The sequence below is a fragment of the Leuresthes tenuis genome, unplaced genomic scaffold (genome assembly GCF_036924035.1).
Source record: "Leuresthes tenuis unplaced genomic scaffold, fLeuTen1.0.hap1 SCAF_22, whole genome shotgun sequence".
Lineage (NCBI taxonomy): Eukaryota > Metazoa > Chordata > Actinopteri > Atheriniformes > Atherinopsidae > Leuresthes > Leuresthes tenuis.
Genome location: NW_027325376.1, coordinates 575,262 through 599,809, shown reverse-complemented (window position 1 = coordinate 599,809; position 24,548 = coordinate 575,262). Strand labels below are relative to the sequence as shown.

The following is a 24,548-nucleotide window of genomic DNA, read 5'->3' as shown; positions in this document are numbered from 1 at the left end:
CGACACGCATGAAACACGCCAGGCTTAACACCGACACGCACACGCATGAAACACGCCAGGCTTAACCCCGACACGCATGAAACACGCCAGGCTTAACCCCGACACGCATGAAACACGCCAGGCTTAACACCGACACGCACACGCATGGAACACGCCAGGCTTAACCCCGACACGCATGGAACACGCCAGGCTTAACCCCGACACGCATGAAACACGCCAGGCTTAACCCCGACACGCATGAAACACGCCAGGCTTAACCCCGACACGCATGAAACACGCCAGGCTTAACACCGACACGCACACGCATGGAACACGCCAGGCTTAACCCCGACACACATGAAACACGCCAGGCTTAACCCCGACACGCATGAAACCCGCCAGGCTTAACCCCGACACACATGAAACACGCCAGGCTTAACCCCGACACGCATGAAACACGCCAGGCTTAACACCGACACGCACACGCATGGAACACGCCAGGCTTAACCCCGACACACATGAAACACGCCAGGCTTAACACCGACACGCATGAAACACGCCAGGCTTAACACCGACACGCACACGCATGAAACACGCCAGGCTTAACACCGACACGCACACGCATGGAACACGCCAGGCTTAACCCCGACACACATGAAACACGCCAGGCTTAACACCGACACGCATGAAACACGCCAGGCTTAACACCGACACGCACACGCATGAAACACGCCAGGCTTAACCCCGACACACATGAAACACGCCAGGCTTAACACCGACACGCATGAAACACGCCAGGCTTAACCCCGACACGCATGAAACACGCCAGGCTTAACCCCGATACGCATGGAACACGCCAGGCTTAAGCCCGACACGCATGAAACACGCCAGGCTTAACACCGACACGCATGAAACACGCCAGGCTTAACCCCGACACGCATGGAACACGCCAGGCTTAACCCCAACACGCATGAAACACGCCAGGCTTAACCCCGACACGCATGGAACACGCCAGGCTTAACACCGACACGCATGAAACACGCCAGGCTTAACCCCGACACGCATGGAACACGCCAGGCTTAACCCCGACACGCATGAAACACGCCAGGCTTAACACCGACACGCATGAAACACGCCAGGCTTAACACCGACACGCATGAAACACGCCAGGCTTAACCCCGACACGCATGAAACACGCCAGGCTTAACCCCGACACGCATGAAACACGCAAGGCTTAACCCCGACACGCATGAAACACGCCAGGCTTAACCCCGACACGCATGAAACACGCCAGGCTTAACCCCGACACGCATGGAACACGCCAGGCTTAACACCGACACGCATGAAACACGCCAGGCTTAACACCGACACGCATGAAACACGCCAGGCTTAACCCCGACACGCATGGAACACGCCAGGCTTAACCCCGACACGCATGGAACACGCCAGGCTTAACCCCGACACGCATGAAACACGCCAGGCTTAACCCCGACACACACACGCATGAAACACGCCAGGCTTAACCCCGACACGCATGAAACACGCCAGGCTTAACCCCGACACGCATGGAACACGCCAGGCTTAACCCCGACACGCATGAAACACGCCAGGCTTAACACCGACACGCATGAAACACGCCAGGCTTAACCCCGACACGCACATGCATGAAACACGCCAGGCTTAACCCCAACACGCATGGAACACGCCAGGCTTAACCCCGACACGCATGGAACACGCCAGGCTTAATCTTGACAAGCACACGCATGAAACACGCCAGGCTTAACACCGACACGCATGAAACACGCCAGGCTTAACACCGACACGCATGAAACACGCCAGGCTTAACCCCGACAGGCACACGCATGAAACACGCCAGGCTTAACCCCAACACGCATGGAACACGCCAGGCTTAACCCCGACACGCATGGAACACGCCAGGCTTAACCCCAACACGCATGAAACACGCCAGGCTTAACCCCGACACACACACGCATGAAACACGCCAGGCTTAACCCCGACACGCATGAAACACGCCAGGCTTAACCCCGACACGCATGGAACACGCCAGGCTTAACCCTGACACGCATGAAACACGCCAGGCTTAACACCGACACACACACGCATGAAACACGCCAGGCTTAACCCCGACACGCATGAAACACGCCAGGCTTAACCCCGACACACACACGCATGAAACACGCCAGGCTTAACCCCGACACGCATGAAACACGCCAGGCTTAACACCGACAAGCATGGAACACGCCAGGCTTAACCCCGACACACACACGCATGAAACACGCCAGGCTTAACCCCAACACGCATGGAACACGCCAGGCTTAACCCCGACACGCATGAAACACGCCAGGCTTAACCCCGACACGCATGAAACACGCCAGGCTTAACACCGACACGCATGAAACACGCCAGGCTTAACCCCGACACGCATGAAACACGCCAGGCTTAACCCCGACACGCATGAAACACGCCAGGCTTAACCCCGACACGCATGGAACACGCCAGGCTTAACCCCGACACACACACGCATGAAACACGCCAGGCTTAACCCCAACACGCATGGAACACGCCAGGCTTAACCCCGACACGCATGAAACACGCCAGGCTTAACCCCGACACGCATGAAACACGCCAGGCTTAACCCCGACACGCACACGCATGAAACATGCCAGGCTTAACCCCGACACGCATGAAACACGCCAGGCTTAACCCCGACACGCACACGCATGAAACACGCCAGGCTTAATCTTGACACGCATGAAACACGCCAGGCTTAACACCGACACGCATGAAACACGCCAGGCTTAACCCCGACACGCATGAAACACGCCAGGCTTAACACCGACACGCATGAAACACGCCAGGCTTAACCCCGACACGCACACGCATGAAACACGCCAGGCTTAATCTTGACACGCATGAAACACGCCAGGCTTAACACCGACACGCATGAAACACGCCAGGCTTAACCCCGACACGCACACGCATGAAACATGCCAGGCTTAACCCCGACACGCATGAAACACGCCAGGCTTAACCCCGACACGCACACGCATGAAACACGCCAGGCTTAATCTTGACACGCATGAAACACGCCAGGCTTAACACCGACACGCATGAAACACGCCAGGCTTAACCCCGACACGCACACGCATGAAACACGCCAGGCTTAACCCCGACACGCATGAAACACGCCAGGCTTAACCCCGACAGGCACACGCATGAAACACGCCAGGCTTAACCCCAACACGCATGGAACACGCCAGGCTTAACCCCGACACGCATGGAACACGCCAGGCTTAACCCCAACACGCATGAAACACGCCAGGCTTAACCCCGACACACACACGCATGAAACACGCCAGGCTTAACCCCGACACGCATGAAACACGCCAGGCTTAACCCCGACACGCATGGAACACGCCAGGCTTAACCCTGACACGCATGAAACACGCCAGGCTTAACACCGACACACACACGCATGAAACACGCCAGGCTTAACCCCGACACGCATGAAACACGCCAGGCTTAACCCCGACACACACACGCATGAAACACGCCAGGCTTAACCCCGACACGCATGAAACACGCCAGGCTTAACCCCGACACGCATGAAACACGCCAGGCTTAACACCGACAAGCATGGAACACGCCAGGCTTAACCCCGACACACACACGCATGAAACACGCCAGGCTTAACCCCAACACGCATGAAACACGCCAGGCTTAACCCCGACACGCATGAAACACGCCAGGCTTAACCCCGACACGCATGAAACACGCCAGGCTTAACCCCGACACGCATGAAACACGCCAGGCTTAACCCCGACACGCATGAAACACGCCAGGCTTAACCCCGACACGCATGGAACACGCCAGGCTTAACCCCGACACACACACGCATGAAACACGCCAGGCTTAACCCCAACACGCATGGAACACGCCAGGCTTAACCCCGACACGCATGAAACACGCCAGGCTTAACCCCGACACGCATGAAACACGCCAGGCTTAACACCGACACGCATGAAACACGCCAGGCTTAACACCGACACGCATGAAACACGCCAGGCTTAACCCCGACACGCACACGCATGAAACATGCCAGGCTTAACCCCGACACGCATGAAACACGCCAGGCTTAACCCCGACACGCACACGCATGAAACACGCCAGGCTTAACACCGACACGCATGAAACACGCCAGGCTTAACCCCGACACGCACACGCATGAAACACGCCAGGCTTAACCCCGACACGCATGAAACACGCCAGGCTTAACCCCGACACGCACACGCATGAAACACGCCAGGCTTAATCTTGACACGCATGAAACACGCCAGGCTTAACACCGACACGCATGAAACACGCCAGGCTTAACCCCGACACGCACACGCATGAAACACGCCAGGCTTAACCCCGACACGCATGAAACACGCCAGGCTTAACCCCGACACGCACACGCGTGACCTCTGTGCTGCAGCAGGGAGGCTCGGGGGGTTTAACCCCGACACAGGCAGTGAAATATGCTCCTCCGCAGGATCAGTCCGCCACATAAAATAGTCCCGAACAAAGAGGAGCTGCACCCTCTGCACCGGCTTTCATGTGTTCTTTGGACCCTTTCTACTGAAAAACGTTGTTAAAAAGCTGCTTCGGTTCAAAGAAGAAGACGAGCTACCAGACGTTCTGCAGGCCGTGCGCTCGCCTGATCCGTCCGATACCGTCGTTTTCTCGTGGTGAAGCGGCGCCGCTCACGGCTGATTCTCTGGTCCAGCTGAATCAAACAGATTTTTACCGTTTTCTTTCACCAGGAAACTTTTACCAATGTTCTGGGAGTAAGAACCAGCCGCAGCGATGAGCTGCAGCAGCCCGGCAGACAGCTTCATTCCTCAGCTGCTGCCGGGCGGAACCACCGAATGGCTGCTTTCCCTTTCCTCTGACTGCCTCACGCACAGAACCGGGCCTCCTTAACTCTGCTGGGTAATTAAAGCCAGACGTGACTGCAGCCGTTAGAGGACATGAGGCGGTGTGTGTGTTTCACACCACCACAGATTAATAATCCAGTGAAACAGAGTGTGTGTGTGTGTGTGTGTGTGTGTGTGTGTGTGTGTGTGAACACGTGTTTATGTCGTTGTGGGGACCGCAGCGGTCCTCATGTTTCCGAGGACGTTCTGGCTCTCAGGTGCCTGGAGTTAATAACAGGGGAGCTTGCTCTCATGTTTCCCCCCCGCAGGATCATCGGAGCGTCTCAATGCAACTGTGTGCGGCTGTGATGTCATGTGATCAGCGAGCTTTTACTGCGCCGACAGAGAGAGAAACGATAATGAAGGAAAGGAGAAGCTTCAGGACTCAAACGTCTCCTTTACAGACACATTCCTGTCAGATCAGTGTTCAGTGAGCAGCTCCCAAACCAACAGACCTAACAGTTCAGCCAGAGCAGCGTAGCTTAAAGCTAATCACAGCATCTCCATGACAACGGTGAACAAACACGGTGCTGGTGGAGGAAAGTGTTCTGCTGGCACCCAGCAGAAGTGATGCTGGAAGCGCTGTTCGGTTCAGCGCCCTCTACCTGCAGCGCCCTCTACCTGCAGCGCCCCTACCCTACCTGCAGCGCCCCTACCCTACCTGCAGCGCCCCTACCCTACCTGCAGCGCCCCCTACCTGCAGCTCCCCCTACCTGCAGCGCCCCCTACCTGCAGCGCCCTCTACCTGCAGCGCCCTCTACCTGCAGCGCCCTCTACCTGCAGCGCCCCTACCCTACCTGCAGCGCCCCCTACCTGCAGCGCCCCCTACCTGCAGCGCCCTCTACCTGCAGCGCCCTCTACCTGCAGCGCCCCCTACCTGCAGCGCCCCCTACCTGCAGCGCCCCCTACCTGCAGCGCCCCCTACCTGCAGCGCCCCTACCCTACCTGCAGCGCCCTCTACCTGCAGCACTCGGCCGTGCAGCGCCCCCTACCTGCAGCGCCCCCTACCTGCAGCTCCCCCTACCTGCAGCGCCCCTACCCTACCTGCAGCGCCCTCTACCTGCAGCACTCGGCCGTGCAGCGCCCCCTACCTGCAGCGCCCCCTACCTGCAGCGCCCCCTACCTGCTGGAAGGACCAACAGCTCGACCGCAGAGCGTAAATACAGTCTGTAAATACAGCTCGTACCCGGATCCAATCAGCACCGCAGCCTGAGCCAGTTAACTGTTAGTGTTTGAGGTTTGGATGCGTTTGTATTTTATAAACTGGAAACACGCCGATATATGTGAGGACCTTCAGGAGTTCTACCCTGAAACCAGGCAGGAACCCTCAGAACTGAAGCTCCACAGAGAAGATAGTGAGGACGTCCTGCTCTCTGAGAGACGTCCTCACAGAGAGGGACGTCCTCACGGAGAGGGACGTCCTCACAGAGAGGGACGTCCTCACAGAGAGGGACGTCCTCACAGAGAGGGACGTCCTCACAGAGACATTTACTGATTAAACCCTGAGATTAAACACGAGCAGGACGTCCTCACAGCGTTGGCACATCTTTAAGATAACAGACAGCTGCGATATCCTCACAAAGCAAACATATCAGCTCTTCACACAATGCATAAACGTCCCCACTGGACCAAAATGTCTCAGAATGCAGAAGAAGCGGGAAAAAGGACCCAAAATGCAGAAATTCTTTCACTGCAGGAATGCAGACTGGTCCTCACAGGCATAGAGAGATGTGGTCACACAAACTGTAAACAGCGTATCTGAGATAAGAGTGCATGACGAGGACACGGAAATTGCCATGACAACACTGGCGGGATGTTTACACAAGCCGCTCGGTGCTGTGTGTGTGTGTGTGTGTGTGTGTGTGTGTGTGTGTGTGTGTGTGTGTGTGTGTGTGTGTGTGTGTGTGTGTGTGTGTGTGTGTGTGTGTGTGTGTGTGTGTGTGTGTGGTCTCGTGCTGCGACTTGCTCTCTAATAAACTTGATTATCTGGCAGCGTCTCCTCTCATTCCTGCACCCGGCCCTGATTCCTCCTTCCAGGCTGCTCTGAGATCAGAACATCTCTCAAACAGAACCATGTGGGCAGCTCACCTGTAAGTTTTACTGATTAAACCCTGAGACTCCAGTTAAAGTGCGACTCAACATCTGCAGAACATTCCTGAACAAACGGCCTCGAACGAATCCTCGCTGCCCAAAAACCGTCAGAAAAACGGTGATAAAGCTGAACTGAGAGCAGCAGAATCTGCTTCATTAATCTACTGTTTACTATACAGTGTTTACAGCAGGAGGGGCATCGTCATAATGAGCCCCTTTGGTTGAAAGACAACGTTATGAATAAAAAGCATCAAATCTACTGAGAGACTAAAATCTTTTTACATTTGAGAGCTTCAAAGTGGAGTTTTCTGTCAGCTGCACTAAGGAGCAAGCATCTGGCTCCGCCTCCTCTGCTAAGCCCCGCCTCCTCTGCTAAGCCCCGCCCCTCACATCCACTCTGCTGGACGGATGAAGCCAGCTTCTGGTGGAAATGTTCTGCTGTCAGCTGCACTGAGGAGCATGCATCTTCCATCCAGCAGCAGCCTCAGAGGATATAAGAGCCCAGTGGATAAACTATATCTGAGGCTAATGTTCCAGCAGAGTTAGCTAAAAAGCTAAAGTGAATGAGGTGCTAAACAGGGCCGAGATGGAGAGCCGCTGTGCTTAAACCAGCAGGTGTTTCAGCTTGTCCAATACGCCTCGGTTACATTAACCGTTAAAACGCCTGCTGCCGGTTCCTCCTCGTTTCTCTGAACCTGAACAGCCGGCCGGTTACAACTTTAACAGCATTTCTACACGAGTGTGGAGTTCTGCAGGGTTCTGCTCTCGGCCCGCTGCAGTTCTGTTTAAACCTGCTGCAGAGCATGAACTTTCCTCTGAGTGTGTCTGAACATGTGGGAGATGCCTGCCTCAGATTGGATGAACAGGGTGACGATAAAGAGCTCAGACAAAACATTTCTTCTTCCTGGATCCAGCAGATGTGTCTCTGATCTGGTTTACCTCAAACTAAAAAGGTCACATTTCATCTCGTTCAACCCTTCTGGGAACGACCCTCCTCCACAGCTCAATTCCTTCTTATTTAAACATGTAAATATGTTTATTCAAAGGTAAAAACCATCAGACTCAAACTTCTGTCTCATTTGAAGGAGCAGAAATCCGACTCTGCAGAAAACACCTAAAACAGCTGAAACTGACAAAGAGGGAAGAGTTCTGTTTAAACTGAGAGCACAAACATCTTTGAGGCTTCAACTTAACGCATGATGGGAGTTCTGAGTGTCTGCTTTATTCAGGAAAACCTCCAAAGGGCCAATCAACAGATTAACAAACCTACACTTAACATGTAAATCCGCTGCCGCAGTCAGAAATTAAATCCACCGTCTTTAACAGGATTTATGGTCGGAAGAAAGGAGCCGAGGAGAGCTGATGGGGGGGTGAAGAGGTGGGGGGGGGGGGGTTAAAAACAGAACAACAGAACAAAGGCGAGAGCAGAGAAAAGACAGCGAGCAGATGGAGACACACCCTCTGAGCTGAGAGGATTCACACGCCGGCAGCACCAGACTCCATTGGAAAAACCTCAGATTTAAGGGATGCTGCTGCCTGAAAGCTGCTGAAAGCTGCTGAAAGCTGCTGAAAGCTGCTGAAAGCTGCTCAGAGCTCTGCTTCTCTTTGTTTTCCTGGAGCTTGACTCAGGATCGGAAAAGTCAGCATGAGCCAGAGAGGCACAGCAGGCGAAACAAGGCGGAATGATCCTTTAACAAAGAGCGGCTTCTGATTGGTTCATTACTGAAGTTACAGCTTCAGACACCTCAGTGTGCGTCGTGCACGGCCCTCGGTGCACGGCCCTCGGTGCACGGCCCTCGGTGCACGGCCCTCGGTGCACGGCCCTCGGTGCACGGCCCATTGTTTTCTCTGGCTGGTAGTTTTCTGGTTTGGCAGGAAATAAAAACTTTCAGAAAGTCCAACACACACTCAGCTGCTGGTTAAACTGTGAATCTGATCCATTTAAACTGAAATCTCTGTTTAGATAAAGTCGTGTTGCTTCCTGCTTTTTTCTTCTGACATATAAACAGCTCAGATGCATAAATCAATTCAATAAAGTAAAAAAATGGGACAGTTTAGCACCGACTGTGAGCTGCTCTGGTCCTGAAGCAGCCTCCAGGACAGTCTGAGCAGCAGAGATGTTCAGAGGAGCTCCAGTTTGTGTTAAAACAATGTTCCTCAGAGAAAGACTGGAAGGGATCTGCATATTTCTGTATTATATTAAAGCATTCAGGGAACCTGGAGGAGTTTCAGTGTAAAGGACGAGGGAGCGAGCCTAAGCTGGACCCCGTGACCTCTGACCCCTCAGACGCTGCATCAAGAACCGTCATTCATCAGCAGCTGATAGAAGCACATGGACAAGGGATTACTGTGGAAACCTTTGTCCAGCACCACAATACAGAGTTCCATTCACAAGCTTTACTGTGCAGGAAAGAAGCCTGATGTTAACCTCGTCCACTTCTCTGGGCTCGGAGGCGTCTGGGATGGACCGTCACACGGTGGAAACGTGTGCTGTGGTCAGACCCATCAGTATTCCACATCTTTGTTGGAAGAAATGGAGCAAAGAGCAAAAGCAGCATCCAGCCTGCTGTCAGCAGCCAGTTCAGAAATGTTCAGGCGCCAACTAAAGCAAAAGACTAGGCAAGAACAGGGGTCCAGCAGCTGAATTCTGCTAAAAGAGACCGATAACCAGGTATAAACTGTTACAGTCATCCAGTCTTTAGGGGATTAAGGCTCTAAAAGAGAATAGATTTCACTTTAGCAACGTTTCTCAATAGGAAAAACTATTTTTAACCACTAAATGTGGCAGACGTTGCGTTACAGCTTGTTCTAAACGGCAGGATAACAGAAAACTAACCACAAGATTAGGAGGCAAACAGGTTTACATCCAAAAATGGGTTTAATAAAGCGAATCAGTCCAGAACAAGTTGCAGTCAGCATCACTGACAGGTGACAAACCAGGTGAGACCTTCCAGTGAACAGGTTTTTACCTGGTTGGCTTTGGCTGAATCCGTCCCTATAAAACAGGTGCTGCACACCTTAAGACCTGTTTAAGGAGGAATGGGACAAAATAACAGCTGGAACTCTGCATCACCTGGTTTCCTCAGAGTCAGAGCGGCTTTAAGTGTTGGCAGAAGGACACAAAGTGGGAAAAGGTTCACTGACTTTATGGGATGCTGCAGGTCTGAGGTGTAGAAATGATGTTTGTTACCAGATTAAATTAAGCTGAACAGGAAATCTGTTGAGCTCAGACTGAGAAAGTGTTCACAACAGCTGATCCTAATCTATCTATCTATCAATCAATCGATTGATCGATTGGATCAAACATGCTGCAGCCGGACCAGGATCATGTGTCTGAGGCACTTTGAATCTAAAACACAGAACTGCTTATTAGACCCAAAGAAAAAGAGAATCATTAATGATCTCAGCTGGTTCTGGTTCTGAGGTCATCAGTTTACTCTGAACTCAAATTCCTTCAGAACTTCCAGAACCTCGGCCCAGAGGTTTAGAAACAGAAGATCTGTAAATGCAGGAAAGGTTCTGACCCAGCAGGTCAGGGTTCTGAGCGGGTTCTGACCCGGTTCTGAGCGGGTTCTGACCCGGTTCTGAGCGGGTAAACCCTCTCACATTCAGACTCACAGTTTGAGCTGAAAAATGTAAAAACCAACAAACCAAACCTTAAATGTTCCAACTAAAACAAGTAAAAATCTTTCTTCTGTTTCTGAAAACAGAACAAAGCCTCCCCTGGTGGAAACTATCGATCAGTGATCGATAATCAGATGTGATGGATGACCCCCGGGACTCACCTTCCTCCGCGCGGCAGCAGCTCAGCAGCAGCGGGACCAGCAGCAGCGACAGCCCGCAGAGGGACGCCCGGCCCGGGGCCGCCGGGGGCCGCTGACCCCTCCGACCCTCCATGACCCCCGCTGGAACCATCGGGTCCAGATCGCACCTATCGATCCCTGTTCTGTGACGTCAGCTGGGCTCGCTCTCGGTCGGCCTCGCGCGCCTCATCGGAGCTCAAAAAGTGAGCGTGCTGCGGTTAAAGATCCGCGCGGAACGTCCTTCACCCGCGGGGGAACTTTCCAAGATGGACGCTGGTAACTGGACTCCAGAAAGTTGGTTCCGGACCGGACTCCTTCGCCCCCCCCCAGGCTCATCCCTTCATTCCTCTGCTCCGCTGTTCATCCGGCGCAGCGCGGCGGGGCGCGGCTGCCTCCGAGGCCGACAGAGGAGCGCCGAGCGGCGGCCTGGTGAGCGGAGAGGGGTCGGTGGGCAGCTGGAGGGTTGAGGATGAAGAGGGGAAACACACACACACGCGCGCGCACAGGTAAAACACGCTCGCACAGATCAGGTGAGGCCCATCGGAACTCCCAGAACTCCCGGTGTGTGTCGGTTCTCCAGCTGAAACATCCAGAAAAAGTTCGGACAAAAGCTGCAAGTTTCCCCTCTTCTTCTGGGACGAGCCACGCCCACTTCGCCCAGGCCACACCCACCGCTGGCCTGTGATTGGCTGAGAGGACTGACAGCGTGTACGGGGGCGGGGCTTCGTGCTGAGCGACAGAGTGAAGGAATGTGGAGAAAAAGTTCTGCGCATGTCAGTTTGTGACAGAAACAAGCAGCAGGTGTAAATAAACAATAAACAGGAAGTGAACGTGAGAAATAAACAAAGTTTAGATTTTAATGTGAGCGAAGTTCAGAAAGTGGAAACTTAAACACGTTTCTTATTTGTTTGGTTTCAGTATTTTTCAGCATGAAGGGAAACGGATGAAAAAATGTGCTGATCAACAGAAACTGTTCAGACATCGATGTGTTAAACGCTTTAAACGCTTTAAACACTTTCACAACCCAGAGATGAACTAATGCTACAATGATTTACACTTAATCTTGTTTAAGAAGTTAAAAAGCGGGCAAAAATTCATAATTAGATTATCAATTGGATATATTTTTAATCAAATCCAAATTAAATTGTGTATTAAAACCAAAGTGATGCACTAAGAGTCTGAATATGTTATTATTTTTATGTTATTTCTTTATCCGCGTTAATAATATCTGCGTTTTTTTATTTTCCTGCAGGATCACAAAAGTTGTTCAAGGTCCATCCATCCATCATCTGCCGCTTATCCGGGGGTCTTTGGGGCAGCAGCTTGAGCAGAGAAACCCAGACGTCTCTGTCCCCGGCCACTTCCTCCAGCTCTTCCGGGGGGACCCCGAGGCGTTCCCAGGCCAGCCGAGAGACATAGTCTGTCGTTTTTGTTAATTTGTTTAACAATAAATTGTTCATTTTAAATTCAATTAAAGTTTTTTGAGTCATTTGTGTCTTCAATAGTTTATCTTCAGTAAAAGACAACGTCTACTTGTGATCTCGTAGCACTTTTCTCTCGCTCTGGATGTTTTAATATGATGCAAACGTGTCAGAATGGGCCAGATTACAGCTGAACAGGGAACATTTGGACATAATTCACAGGACGTGGTCACCGACATTTATTTCACCGGTTTGCGGTCGGTCAGGGTCGTTAAAAAGCCGCCTCGGTGAAGACGTTCTGGAAATGACGCCTGAAACGTCGCCCGTTTGACCCGGTCCGGAACCCGGTCCGGAACCCGGTCCGGAACCCGGTCCTGAACCCGGTCCTGAACCCGGTCCGGGACCCGGTCCGGAACCTGGTTCTGAACCTGGTCCTGAACCCGGTCCGGGACGTCGCTGAATGACGTCAGCTGGAGGTTAACCGCACGTATTTCGGCTTGCTGGGAAAGAAACAGAAGACAGAACTTTTGATCTGTTCAAACAGGAAGTCCTCAGAGGGAACTGATCAGGTGTTTGCAATCAGAGATCAATAAGACCGAAACAGTCAGAGATCAATAAGACCGAAACAGTCAGAGATCAATAAGACCGAAACAGTCAGAGATCAATAAGACCGAAACAGTCAGAGATCAATAAGACCGAAACAGTCAGAGATCAATAAGACCGAAACAGTCAGAGATCAATAAGACCGAAACAGTCAGCTGTGTTTCTGCTGCAGCAGCCAGGAAGTGAACAGAGTAAAAGGCAGATATTCTAACCTCTGACAGTCCCGGGTATCTTTAGGGTTCCAGAGTTTTACTTCCACCAAAACTCAAAAAATCTGTTCACTTCAACCACAATCTGATGGAGCTCATGAGGAAAAGTTATTCCTGTCCTGGAACTTCTGGTCCAAGCAGAACATTTAACCGTTTATTCTGCTTCTTTTTCATCTTTTACAGAACTTTTGATAGTTTCACAGCTGCGTAAACAATAAATTAAACACTAAACATGTAACTAACTAAACTAACTAAACATTAAACTAATTAAACTAACTAAACATGTCACTGAACATGAAACTAAACACTAAATTAAACCCTAAACTAACTAAACATGTAACTAATTAAACTAACTAAACACTAAACTGAACATGAAACTAAACCCAAATCTCTGATACATGAAATCAACCCGTTTTGATGCTGCACTAAAGACTGAATTCGAACAGGATTTCCTTTCTGATCCGATTGATCGGTGGAATAATGGATCGTCTTCTTCTTCCAGATGTGGACACATTTGACCTGAATCACCGTTTTAAAGAGCTCAGTTTCAGCCTGGCAGCGTTTTGAATGTGATGTGGAGGAGGGTTTCAATCTCTCACCTCATAAAAGGTGCTGAGACCATACAGAGACTGACCCCCCCCCCCCCCCTCTGAGGACAAAGGAGCAGCTCAGGTGTCCCCCCCCCCAGCGTCAGGGCCTTTGTTGATGGAGGTGTGAAGGAGCGGGAACAACGGGTCAGGTGGAGGACAGAGGACTGTGGGAACCCGACAAACAGGTGACAGCCCCGCCCCCTGTGATGTCACTCAGAACAAGCTGAGACCTTAAGACTCAGGATCAATCAGAGGAGGATCAGAGGATCCATCAGAGGATCCATCAGAGGATCAATCAGAGGAGGATCAGAGGATCGATCAGAGGATCGAACAGAGGATCAATCAGAGGATCCATCAGAGGATCCATCAGAGGATCCATCAGAGGAGGATCAGAGGATCCATCAGAGGAGGATCAGAGGATCCATCAGAGGAGGATCAGAGGATCCATCAGAGGAGGATCAGAGGATAAATCAGAGAATCAATCAGAGGATAAATCAGAGGATCCATCAGAGGATCGATCAGAGGATCCATCAGAGGAGGATCAGAGGATCCATCAGAGGAGGATCAGAGGAGGATCAGAGGATAAATCAGAGAATCAATCAGAGGATAAATCAGAGGATCGAACAGAGAATCAATCAGAGGATAAATCAGAGGATCGATCAGAGGATCAATCAGAGGAGGATCAGAGAATCAATCAGAGGATCAATCAGAGGATCAATCAGAGAATCAATCAGAGGATCAATCAGAGGATCCATCAGAGGATCGATCAGAGGAGGATCAGAGGATCAATCAGAGGATCCATCAGAGGATCCATCAGAGGATCGATCAGAGGATCGATCAGAGGATAAATCAGAGGATCGATCAGAGGATCAATCAGAGGATCGAACAGAGGATCAATCAGAGGATCCATCAGAGGATCAATCAGAGGATAAATCAGAGGATAAATCAGAGGATCGATCAGAGGATAAATCAGAGGATCAATCAGAGGATCGATCAGAGGAGGATCAGAGGATCGATCAGAGGATAAATCAGAGGATAAATCAGAGGATCGATCAGAGGATCAATCAGAGGATCGAACAGAGGATCAATCAGAGGATCCATCAGAGGATCAATCAGAGGATAAATCAGAGGATAAATCAGAGGATCAATCAGAGGATCGATCAGAGGATCGATCAGAGGAGGATCAGAGAATCGATCAGAGGATCAATCAGAGGAGGATCAGAGGATCAATCAGAGGATTGAACTGAAATTATGTTCCAATTCATTTAAACTGACGACTGAAATTAAAATATTTAATATATTTTTATTCAAAAATCAGTTTTAAAAGAAAACTTGAACTGGATGAAGAGATTTAAATCAGAATCAAAAGGGTTTCAATTCAAATAAAGTTTTTAGTTTAGTTGTTTTAACACAATGGAAACTCAGACCCCCCCGGGTGCCAGCTGGTTTTCACCTTTAGGACCGGAAACAGACCGAATGTGACCAATCAGTGAGAAGTCAGGAAGTGAACAGACTGAATGTGACCAATCAGTGAGAAGTCAGGAAGTGAAAACATGCTCAGGCAATAAATGAGCGTCTGTCTCCACCTGCTGGACTCTGAGGGAACTGCACACCACCTTTAACACCGATCAGGTGCATTGATCAGACTGCTGGAGCTCAATAAGAGGAGGACAGCTGAGAGTGAAACCTTTATTGACACAACAGAGCCACTGAGCGCGCTCAGTGCGTGGAGAACTTGGGCAGCTGGTTTCCCAGAATGACGCGCCGCTCCACGCCTTCCTCAGAGATGGACGCCTGCCTGATCACACCCCCGCTGGAGCCGTCCCGCTCCATGGCCAGAGACAAGGCTGCACAGGTGAGACAGAGGGACAGGTGAGACAGGTGAGACAGAGGGACAGGTGAGACAGGTGAGACAGAGGGACAGGTGAGACAGAGGGACAGGTGAGACAAGGCTGCACAGGTGAGACAGAGGGACAGGTGAGACAGAGGGACAGGTGAGACAAGGCTGCACAGGTGAGACAGAGGGACAGGTGAGACAGAGGGACAGGTGAGACAGAGGGACAGGTGAGACAGAGGGACAGGTGAGACAGAGGGACAGGTGAGACAAGGCTGCACAGGTGAGACAGAGGGACAGGTGAGACAAGGCTGCACAGGTGAGACAGGTGAGACAAGGCTGCACAGGTGAGACAGAGGGACAGGTGAGACAGAGGGACAGGTGAGACAGAGGGACAGGTGAGACAAGGCTGCACAGGTGAGACAGAGGGACAGGTGAGACAGAGGGACAGGTGAGACAAGGCTGCACAGGTGAGACAAGGCTGCACAGGTGAGACAGGTGAGACAAGGCTGCACAGGTGAGACAGAGGGACAGGTGAGACAGAGGGACAGGTGAGACAAGGCTGCACAGGTGAGACAGGTGAGACAAGGCTGCACAGGTGAGACAGAGGGACAGGTGAGACAGGTGAGACAGAGGGACAGGTGAGACAGGTGAGACAGAGGGACAGGTGAGACAGAGGGACAGGTGAGACAGAGGGACAGGTGAGACAAGGCTGCACAGGTGAGACAGAGGGACAGGTGAGACAGAGGGACAGGTGAGACAGGTGAGACAGAGGGACAGGTGAGACAGAGGGACAGGTGAGACAAGGCTGCACAGGTGAGACAGAGGGACAGGTGAGACAGGTGAGACAGAGGGACAGGTGAGACAGGTGAGACAAGGCTGCACAGGTGAGACAGAGGGACAGGTGAGACAAGGCTGCACAGGTGAGACAGAGGGACAGGTGAGACAAGGCTGCACAGGTGAGACAGAGGGACAGGTGAGACAGAGGGACAGGTGAGACAGAGGGACAGGTGAGAAAGGTGAGACAGGTGAGACAAGGCTGCACAGGTGAGACAGAGGGACAGGTGAGACAGGTGAGACAGAGGGACAGGTGAGACAGGTGAGACAGAGGGACAGGTGAGAAAGGTGAGACAAGGCTGCACAGGTGAGACAGAGGGACAGGTGAGACAAGGCTGCACAGGTGAGACAGAGGGACAGGTGAGACAAGGCTGCACAGGTGAGACAGAGGGACAGGTGAGACAGAGGGACAGGTGAGACAGGTGAGACAGAGGGACAGGTGAGACAGAGGGACAGGTGAGACAAGGCTGCACAGGTGAGACAGAGGGACAGGTGAGACACAGAGGGACAGGTGAGACAGAGGGACAGGTGAGACACACTTAGACAGCAGACGACTCCAGCTCCCAGCATGCCTTGCAGCAGCGTACCTGCAGCAGTGAGCTCCAAACACTTCTCTTTGCTCATTCCTGGTTTGTAGTTGGAGTCCATGAAGCCGTAGATGTAGGAGCTGCCGCTGCCGCCCACCGACACCGGCTGCCTCACCAGCATCCCACCAATGGGAACAGAGTACACCTGCGACAGGTGAGACCGCAGTCAGCTTCACACTGGATCCAAACTTAACATTTATCAGGAAGTAACTTTCACATTTAAACCGTCAAATTCAGAATAAAACTGCATTTAAAGTCAGATTTAAACTGCATTTAAAGTCCGACTTAAACTGCATTTAAAGTCCGACTTAAACTGCATTTAAAGTCCGACTTAAACTGCATTTAAAGTCCGACTTAAACTGCATTTAAAGTCCGACTTAAACTGCATTTAAAGTCCGACTTAAACTGCATTTAAAGTCCGACTTAAACTGCATTTAAAGTCCGATTTAAACTGCATTTAAAGTCCGATTTAAACTGCATTTAAAGTCAGATTTAAACTGCATTTAAAGTCCGATTTAAACTGCATTTAAAGTCCGACTTAAACTGCATTTAAAGTCCGACTTAAACTGCATTTAAAGTCCGATTTAAACTGCATTTAAAGTCAGATTTAAACTGCATTTAAAGTCAGATTTAAACTGCATTTAAAGTCAGATTTAAACTGCATTTAAAGTCCGACTTAAACTGCATTTAAAGTCCGACTTAAACTGCATTTAAAGTCCGACTTAAACTGCATTTAAAGTCAGATTTAAACTGCATTTAAAGTCAGATTTAAACTGCATTTAAAGTCAGATTTAAACTGCATTTAAAGTCAGATTTAAACTGCATTTAAAGTCAGATTTAAACTGCATTTAAAGTCAGATTTAAACTGCATTTAAAGTCCGATTTAAACTGCATTTAAAGTCCGACTTAAACTGCATTTAAAGTCAGATTTAAACTGCATTTAAAGTCCGACTTAAACTGCATTTAAAGTCAGATTTAAACTGCATTTAAAGTCAGATTTAAACTGCATTTAAAGTCAGATTTAAACTGCATTTAAAGTCAGATTTAAACTGCATTTAAAGTCAGATTTAAACTGCATTTAAAGTCCGATTTAAACTGCATTTAAAGTCCGACTTAAACTGCATTTAAAGTCCGATTTAAACTGCATTTAAAGTCCGACTTAAACTGCATTTAAAGTCAGATTTAAACTGCATTTAAAGTCAGATTTAAACTGCATTTAAAGTCAGATTTAAACTGCATTTAAAGTCAGATTTAAACTGCATTTAAAGTCCGATTTAAACTGCATTTAAAGTCCGATTTAAACTGCATTTAAAGTCAGATTTAAACTGCATTTAAAGTCCGACTTAAACTGCATTTAAAGTCCGACTTAAACTGCATTTAAAGTCCGACTTAAACTGCATTTAAAGTCCAACTTAAACTGCATTTAAAGTCAGATTTAAACTGCATTTAAAGTCCGATTTAAACTGCATTTAAAGTCCGATTTAAACTGCATTTAAAGTCCGATTTAAACTGCATTTAAAGTCCGATTAAAACTGCATTTAAAGTCCGACTTAAACTGCATTTAAAGTCAGATTTAAACTTCATTTAAAGTCCGATTTAAACTTCATTTAAAGTCCGACTTAAACTGCATTTAAAGTCAGATTTAAACTTCATTTAAAGTCCGATTTAAACTGCATTTAAAGTCCGATTTAAACTGCATTTAAAGTCCGATTTAAACTGCATTTAAAGTCCGACTTAAACTGCATTTAAAGTCCGACTTAAACTGCATTTAAAGTCCGATTTAAACTGCATTTAAAGTCCGATTTAAACTGCATTTAAAGTCCGATTAAAACTGCATTTAAAGTCCGACTTAAACTGCATTTAAAGTCCGATTTAAACTGCATTTAAAGTCCGATTTAAACTGCATTTAAAGTCCGATTTAAACTGCATTTAAAGTCAGATTTAAACTGCATTTAAAGTCAGATTTAAACTGCATTTAAAGTCAGATTTAAACTGCATTTAAAGTCAGATTTAAACTGCATTTAAAGTCCGATTTAAACTGCATTTAAAGTCCGATTTAAACTGCATTTAAAGTCAGATTTAAACTGCATTTAAAGTCCGATTTAAACTGCATTTAAAGTCCGATTTAAACTGCATTTAAAGTCAGATTTAAACTGCATTTAAAGTCCGACTTAAACTGCATTTAAAGTCCGACTTAAACTGCATTTAAAGTCCGATTTAAACTGCATTTAAAGTCCGATTAAAACTGCATTTAAAGTCCGACTTAAACTGCATTTAAAGTCAGATTTAAACTGCATTTAAAGTCCGATTTAAACTGCATTTAAAGTCCGATTAAAACTGCATTTAAAGTCCGACTTAAACTGCATTTAAAGTCAGATTTAAACTGCATTTAAAGTCCGATTTAAACTGCATTTAAAGTCCGATTTAAACTGCATTTAAAGTCCGACTTAAACTGCATTTAAAGTCCGACTTAAACTGCATTTAAAGTCCGACTTAAACTGCATTTAAAGTCCGACTTAAACTGCATTTAAAGTCAGATTTAAACTGCATTTAAAGTCAGATTTAAACTGCATTTAAAGTCAGATTTAAACTGCATTTAAAGTCCGATTTAAACTGCATTTAAAGTCCGACTTAAACTGCATTTAAAGTCAGATTTAAACAGCATTTAAAGTCCGACTTAAACAGCATTTAAAGTCCGATTTAAACAGCATTTAAAGTCCGATTTAAACAGCATTTAAAGTCCGACTTAAACTGCATTTAAAGTCCGACTTAAACTGCATTTAAAGTCCGACTTAAACTGCATTTAAAGTCAGATTTAAACTGCATTTAAAGTCCGACTTAAACTGCATTTAAAGTCCGACTTAAACTGCATTTAAAGTCAGATTTAAACTGCATTTAAAGTCCGATTTAAACTGCATTTAAAGTCCGATTTAAACTGCATTTAAAGTCCGATTTAAACTGCATTTAAAGTCCGATTTAAACTGCATTTAAAGTCCGATTTAAACTGCATTTAAAGTCCGATTTAAACAGGTGAGTTACACTGGATTCAAATCTAAGAGTTAAACCAAAGTAAAACTCAGGTTTAAATTGTGTCTACAGCTCCATCTGGAGGTCACAGAACCACACCTCCATGTTTAAAGTTTACGACAGGTGCACACGGGCAGGTGTCTGCTCACCTGTCCGCCCTTCCTCCTGTCCCAGCCGGCCACCAGGATCCCAGCCGTCAGCTCCTCTCTGTAGCGGTAACAACTGGCCCTGAACAGGTTGGCAGCCGTCTCCACCAGCGGAGGCTCGTCCAGCTCGATGCTGAGGGGGCGGGGTCACAGGTAAACGCAGGTGAGTTTTACCGAGGCTCAGCTGGATGCTGGAGCTGTCGATCAAATAGTGAGTTACCTGTGGAAGCCCAGCTGGTAGGCGACGACGTCAGCGATGGCCTGAGTGTCGGCGGCCGATCCCGACCTGCAACGCAAACAAAACCCACCTGAGACGGCGTGAGGTCACGTGAGGTCATGTGACCACAGCTCTAACCCCACAGTTCAGACACAGCACCTGAACACACCTGAGACGGCGTGAGGTCACGTGAGGTCATGTGACCACAGCTCTAACCCCACAGTTCAGACACAGCACCTGAACACACCTGAGACGGCGTGAGGTCATGTGAGGTCATGTGACCACAGCTCTAACCCCACAGCTCAGACACAGCACCTGAACACACCTGAGACGGCGTGAGGTCATGTGACCACAGCTCTAACCCCACAGTTCAGACACAGCACCTGAACCCACCTGAGACGGCGTGAGGTCACGTGAGGTCATGTGACCACAGCTCTAACCCCACAGTTCAGACACAGCACCTGAACACACCTGAGACGGCGTGAGGTCATGTGACCACAGCTCTAACCCCACAGTTCAGACACCTGAACACACCTGAGACGGCGTGAGGTCATGTGAGGTCATGTGACCACAGCTCTAACCCCACAGTTCAGACACAGCACCTGAACACACCTGAGACGGCGTGAGGTCATGTGACCACAGCTCTAACCCCACAGTTCAGACACAGCACCTGAACACACCTGAGACGGCGTGAGGTCATGTGACCACAGCTCTAACCCCACAGTTCAGACACCTGAACACACCTGAGACGGCGTGAGGTCATGTGAGGTCATGTGACCACAGCTCTAACCCCACAGTTCAGACACAGCACCTGAACCCACCTGAGACGGCGTGAGGTCACGTGAGGTCATGTGACCACAGCTCTAACCCCACAGTTCAGACACAGCACCTGAACACACCTGAGACGGCGTGAGGTCATGTGACCACAGCTCTAACCCCACAGTTCAGACACAGCACCTGAACACACCTGAGACGGCGTGAGGTCATGTGACCACAGCTCTAACCCCACAGCTCAGACACAGCACCTGAACACACCTGAGACGGCGTGAGGTCATGTGAGGTCATGTGACCACAGCTCTAACCCCACAGTTCAGACACAGCACCTGAACCCACCTGAGACGGCGTGAGGTCACGTGAGGTCATGTGACCACAGCTCTAACCCCACAGTTCAGACACAGCACCTGAACACACCTGAGACGGCGTGAGGTCATGTGACCACAGCTCTAACCCCACAGTTCAGACACCTGAACACACCTGAGACGGCGTGAGGTCATGTGAGGTCATGTGACCACAGCTCTAACCCCACAGTTCAGACACAGCACCTGAACACACCTGAGACGGCGTGAGGTCATGTGACCACAGCTCTAACCCCACAGTTCAGACACAGCACCTGAACCCACCTGAGACGGCGTGAGGTCATGTGACCACAGCTCTAACCCCACAGTTCAGACACAGCACCTGAACACACCTGAGACGGCGTGAGGTCATGTGACCACAGCTCTAACCCCACAGTTCAGACACAGCACCTGAACACACCTGAGACGGCGTGAGGTCATGTGACCACAGCTCTAACCCCACAGTTCAGACACCTGAACACACCTGAGGCGAAGGAGACTGACACCGAACCTGGTCTCTTCTCACGTCTACGAGACTGAAAGCTTGTTCAGGTGTTTGGAGGAAACGCTCTGATGCACTTCCTGTCTGACGCCAAACAGGAAGTCGCAGCGGTGAACCCGGACTGTGGCGCCGGTCACCCCAGGTGTCCCAGAAACAGATTCTGATGTTCTGTCCACCTTCAACTCAGAGGCAGATGGTGGAGAATCCTCAGAAAGAGGAAGCAGGCGGCTCCACCTCACATTCCATTTAGTTAATCATCATGAACTAAATTACATTTAATTACTCAGATCATTAATTTCACCGACCCGCGGATCTGCTCCCACAGCTCGGGACGGACGGGGTTCTGATACATTTGGTCACCAGTTAAACAGCCACAGTAACATCAGCTGGAAGCTCTCAAAGCTTGGAGTAAGATGCCAGAGCTCAGAGAGAGGAAACATGAAGCAGCCGGGTCACAAAGAAACATTTCACTGCAGGAATCCGTGGTCAGCTGGTCAGGACTCCAGTGAGGAACCGCTTTGATGCAGCTCTGCATCATCAGACCCTGTCAGGTCTCTGAAAGGTTCCTGTGGTGCTAAAAGGTTCATTAACAACATGTTCCTCTGCTCTGAAGAGCTCCCACAAGACAAATGTTCCAGCGGATCCTTCTGGAACAGCTTCTGGGTCCCTTAAAAACACTCCAAGTTGCTCTCGAACTCCTTATAAATAAACCTGACCTCCTAAAGAGCGACACATGAAAGTCGTCCTGATAAAAGTTAAGAGCCCTAAAATCAGAGTTCTGCTCTGAAGGATCCCAGTGGGTTCTCCCTGCTCCCGGAGGTCAGAGGTCATCGTACAGAAACGGTTACTGACCTGCAGCAGAAGATCCGGTCGTGGATCGGGGTCAGCTTGTCCGTGACTCTGTTGGCGATGTACGCTCTGAGGACAGACAGACGGGTGGATGCTTAATGGCCTGAAAGTTTTCACAGTAAATGATTTCCAGGTGATCTGCTCTCACCCTGTGGTGGTGCGGGAGTCGGCTCCGATCACAACTCCTCCATCGTACTCCACAGCCATGATGGTGGTCTGACACACGGGAAACAAACACACAGGTTAGCAGAGTGTCTGCGCTAAACGTTGCGTTTTATACTGAACCTAAAGAACAGGGAATTAGCCTCTTCCTTAATCTCTTTGCTTCCATTGCCGGACAGCACTCTTCCACAAACACCTTGAACCGCCTGTTCGTTGTTCTTCTCCTCATCTGAAGCCTTTGCGTGTTACTTTTATCAGATAAACTAATTATCGGGCAGAACTGAGCCTATGTCACTATGAGCCGTTCTGTTGTGTGGTTCTAATATCGTGTCCGAAAATGGAAACATTTCCCTAATTGTTAATAGCATTAGCAACCGGTAGCTAGCAAGCCCGCTTCAAGAGCGCACTAAAATCCTCATTTGGGTCCACGGTGTCCTTCAGAACCTCAACTAAAACTAAAAGCAGTCGGGTTCGCTCCGGTTCTGACTCCTGTTGGTCTGGACCGCCTTTTAAATGTAACTGAGGTTTAACGGGAGCTAACGTTAGCTGCCGTTAGCTGCCTCAGAACTGCTGTCTCATTCAGCCGCCGTCTGCTTATTAAAACCTTCCCAACCGGACAGAACCGAGCCCGGTCCGGCCCGGTCCGGCCCGCTTGCCCCACAGCCCTGCACTCACCCCGGTGCTAACTTCTTGGCCGAACCAATCGGGGACCATGTCGTTTTTAGAAGAAATTTGCTGTCCGAACATCGGCATCATTGACGCTACTGCCGCCATCTTTTCTTTATTTGATCGACTGGACACGAGCAGAGCTGTCCGTAGATGCTGCCTGAATATATTTATTTTACACAAAGAGCGAAGACGTTTAGGTTTAGACTAAAATAATAGAATGGAGTGTGGACTTTATTTGTATATTATATTTAAGTATTCAGTCGTCTTGCATCTAAGAAACAAAAATGCAACTTTATAAAATTCTACAAAAGAAATTGTTCTGGCACCTTAGCGGACACCTGTACAGCCGGGTCCTGCCAGAGACAGGAAGGAAAGGTAAACACTTGCCGATATTAAAAACTGTTCAATTGGCATCATTTTAAAGGTTTATTTGTAATGGAGATGTTGCACCGTCACAGTGAGTTCACTTGTTGGACTAAAGCGTTCAGTTTAAGTTGGATTTGAACAGATTTAAATCGTTTATTTCTGTCTGGTGTCGTCTGGTTGTTCGATGAACCAGACTCCATTTAAAAAATGTCCAATTTTAACACATTTATCGTTTTAATAGAAAATACAGGAGATCCTCTTCAGTTTGGCTCACGTCATTATAGTTGTTGATAGGTGTGCATGTATTGATTTTACACAGGCGCTGATGTCACGCGCTCAGACTGCGTGTTAGTGACGGTGTTTGTGTTTGTGCCTCAGATGACGGTTCACAACTTGTACATCTTTGACCGCAGTGGAAACTGTTTGTACTATAATGAGTGGAACCGCAAGAAGCAGGCGGGGATCTCCAAGGATGAGGTGAGGAGCACAATGTAAACAAACAAACAAACAAATAAACAAACAGTGTTGGTAAACAGTGTGTGTTTGTGTCTCCGCAGGAGTT

The 24,548-nt window shown here is 49.2% G+C and overlaps 3 protein-coding genes across 4 annotated transcripts in view; 1 reads left to right on the top strand and 2 right to left on the bottom strand.

Annotated features, from left to right (window-relative positions):
* The window catches only part of ephb4b (eph receptor B4b), a 34,883-nt gene extending 23,383 nt beyond the window's left edge, over nt 1–11,500 (bottom strand). For both annotated transcript variants that reach the window (XM_072376123.1, XM_072376124.1), the window contains exon 1: nt 10,835–11,500. In XM_072376123.1, coding sequence (XP_072232224.1) covers nt 10,835–10,964 — 130 coding nt within the window. In that variant the 5' untranslated portion in view covers nt 10,965–11,500. The remainder of the gene's footprint in view (nt 1–10,834) is intronic.
* Nucleotides 11,501–15,354: 3,854 nt separating this feature from the next.
* Nucleotides 15,355–23,761, bottom strand: psmb6 (proteasome 20S subunit beta 6). The gene is made up of 7 exons (XM_072376137.1): nt 23,627–23,761; nt 22,938–23,005; nt 22,793–22,858; nt 20,327–20,392; nt 20,110–20,239; nt 16,934–17,078; nt 15,355–15,522 (listed from the first exon to the last, which is right to left on the bottom strand). Exons 1-7 carry the CDS (start codon nt 23,723–23,725, stop codon nt 15,395–15,397), a joined length of 702 nt encoding a protein of 233 aa, XP_072232238.1. The 5' UTR covers nt 23,726–23,761; the 3' UTR covers nt 15,355–15,394.
* A 144-nt stretch (nt 23,762–23,905) lies between these two features.
* trappc1 (trafficking protein particle complex subunit 1) overlaps nt 23,906–24,548 on the top strand; it is a 1,078-nt gene continuing 435 nt past the window's right edge. Inside the window, exons 1-3 of the mRNA XM_072376898.1 lie at nt 23,906–23,995; nt 24,365–24,470; nt 24,523–24,527. Coding sequence (XP_072232999.1) covers nt 24,365–24,470; nt 24,523–24,527 — 111 coding nt within the window. The 5' untranslated portion in view covers nt 23,906–23,995. The remainder of the gene's footprint in view (nt 23,996–24,364; nt 24,471–24,522; nt 24,528–24,548) is intronic.

Bases quoted from the DNA above. Each gene is read 5' to 3' on its own strand.
- psmb6 (XM_072376137.1), bottom strand. From the start codon at position 23,725: ATGGCGGCAGTAGCGTCAATGATGCCGATGTTCGGACAGCAAATTTCT. The intron at 22,859-22,937 runs GTGAGAGCAGAT...GTCTGTCCTCAG, and splicing joins GACTCCCGCACCACCACAGG to AGCGTACATCGCCAACAGAG. The intron at 20,240-20,326 runs GTAACTCACTAT...CCGCCCCCTCAG, and splicing joins TACCAGCTGGGCTTCCACAG to CATCGAGCTGGACGAGCCTC.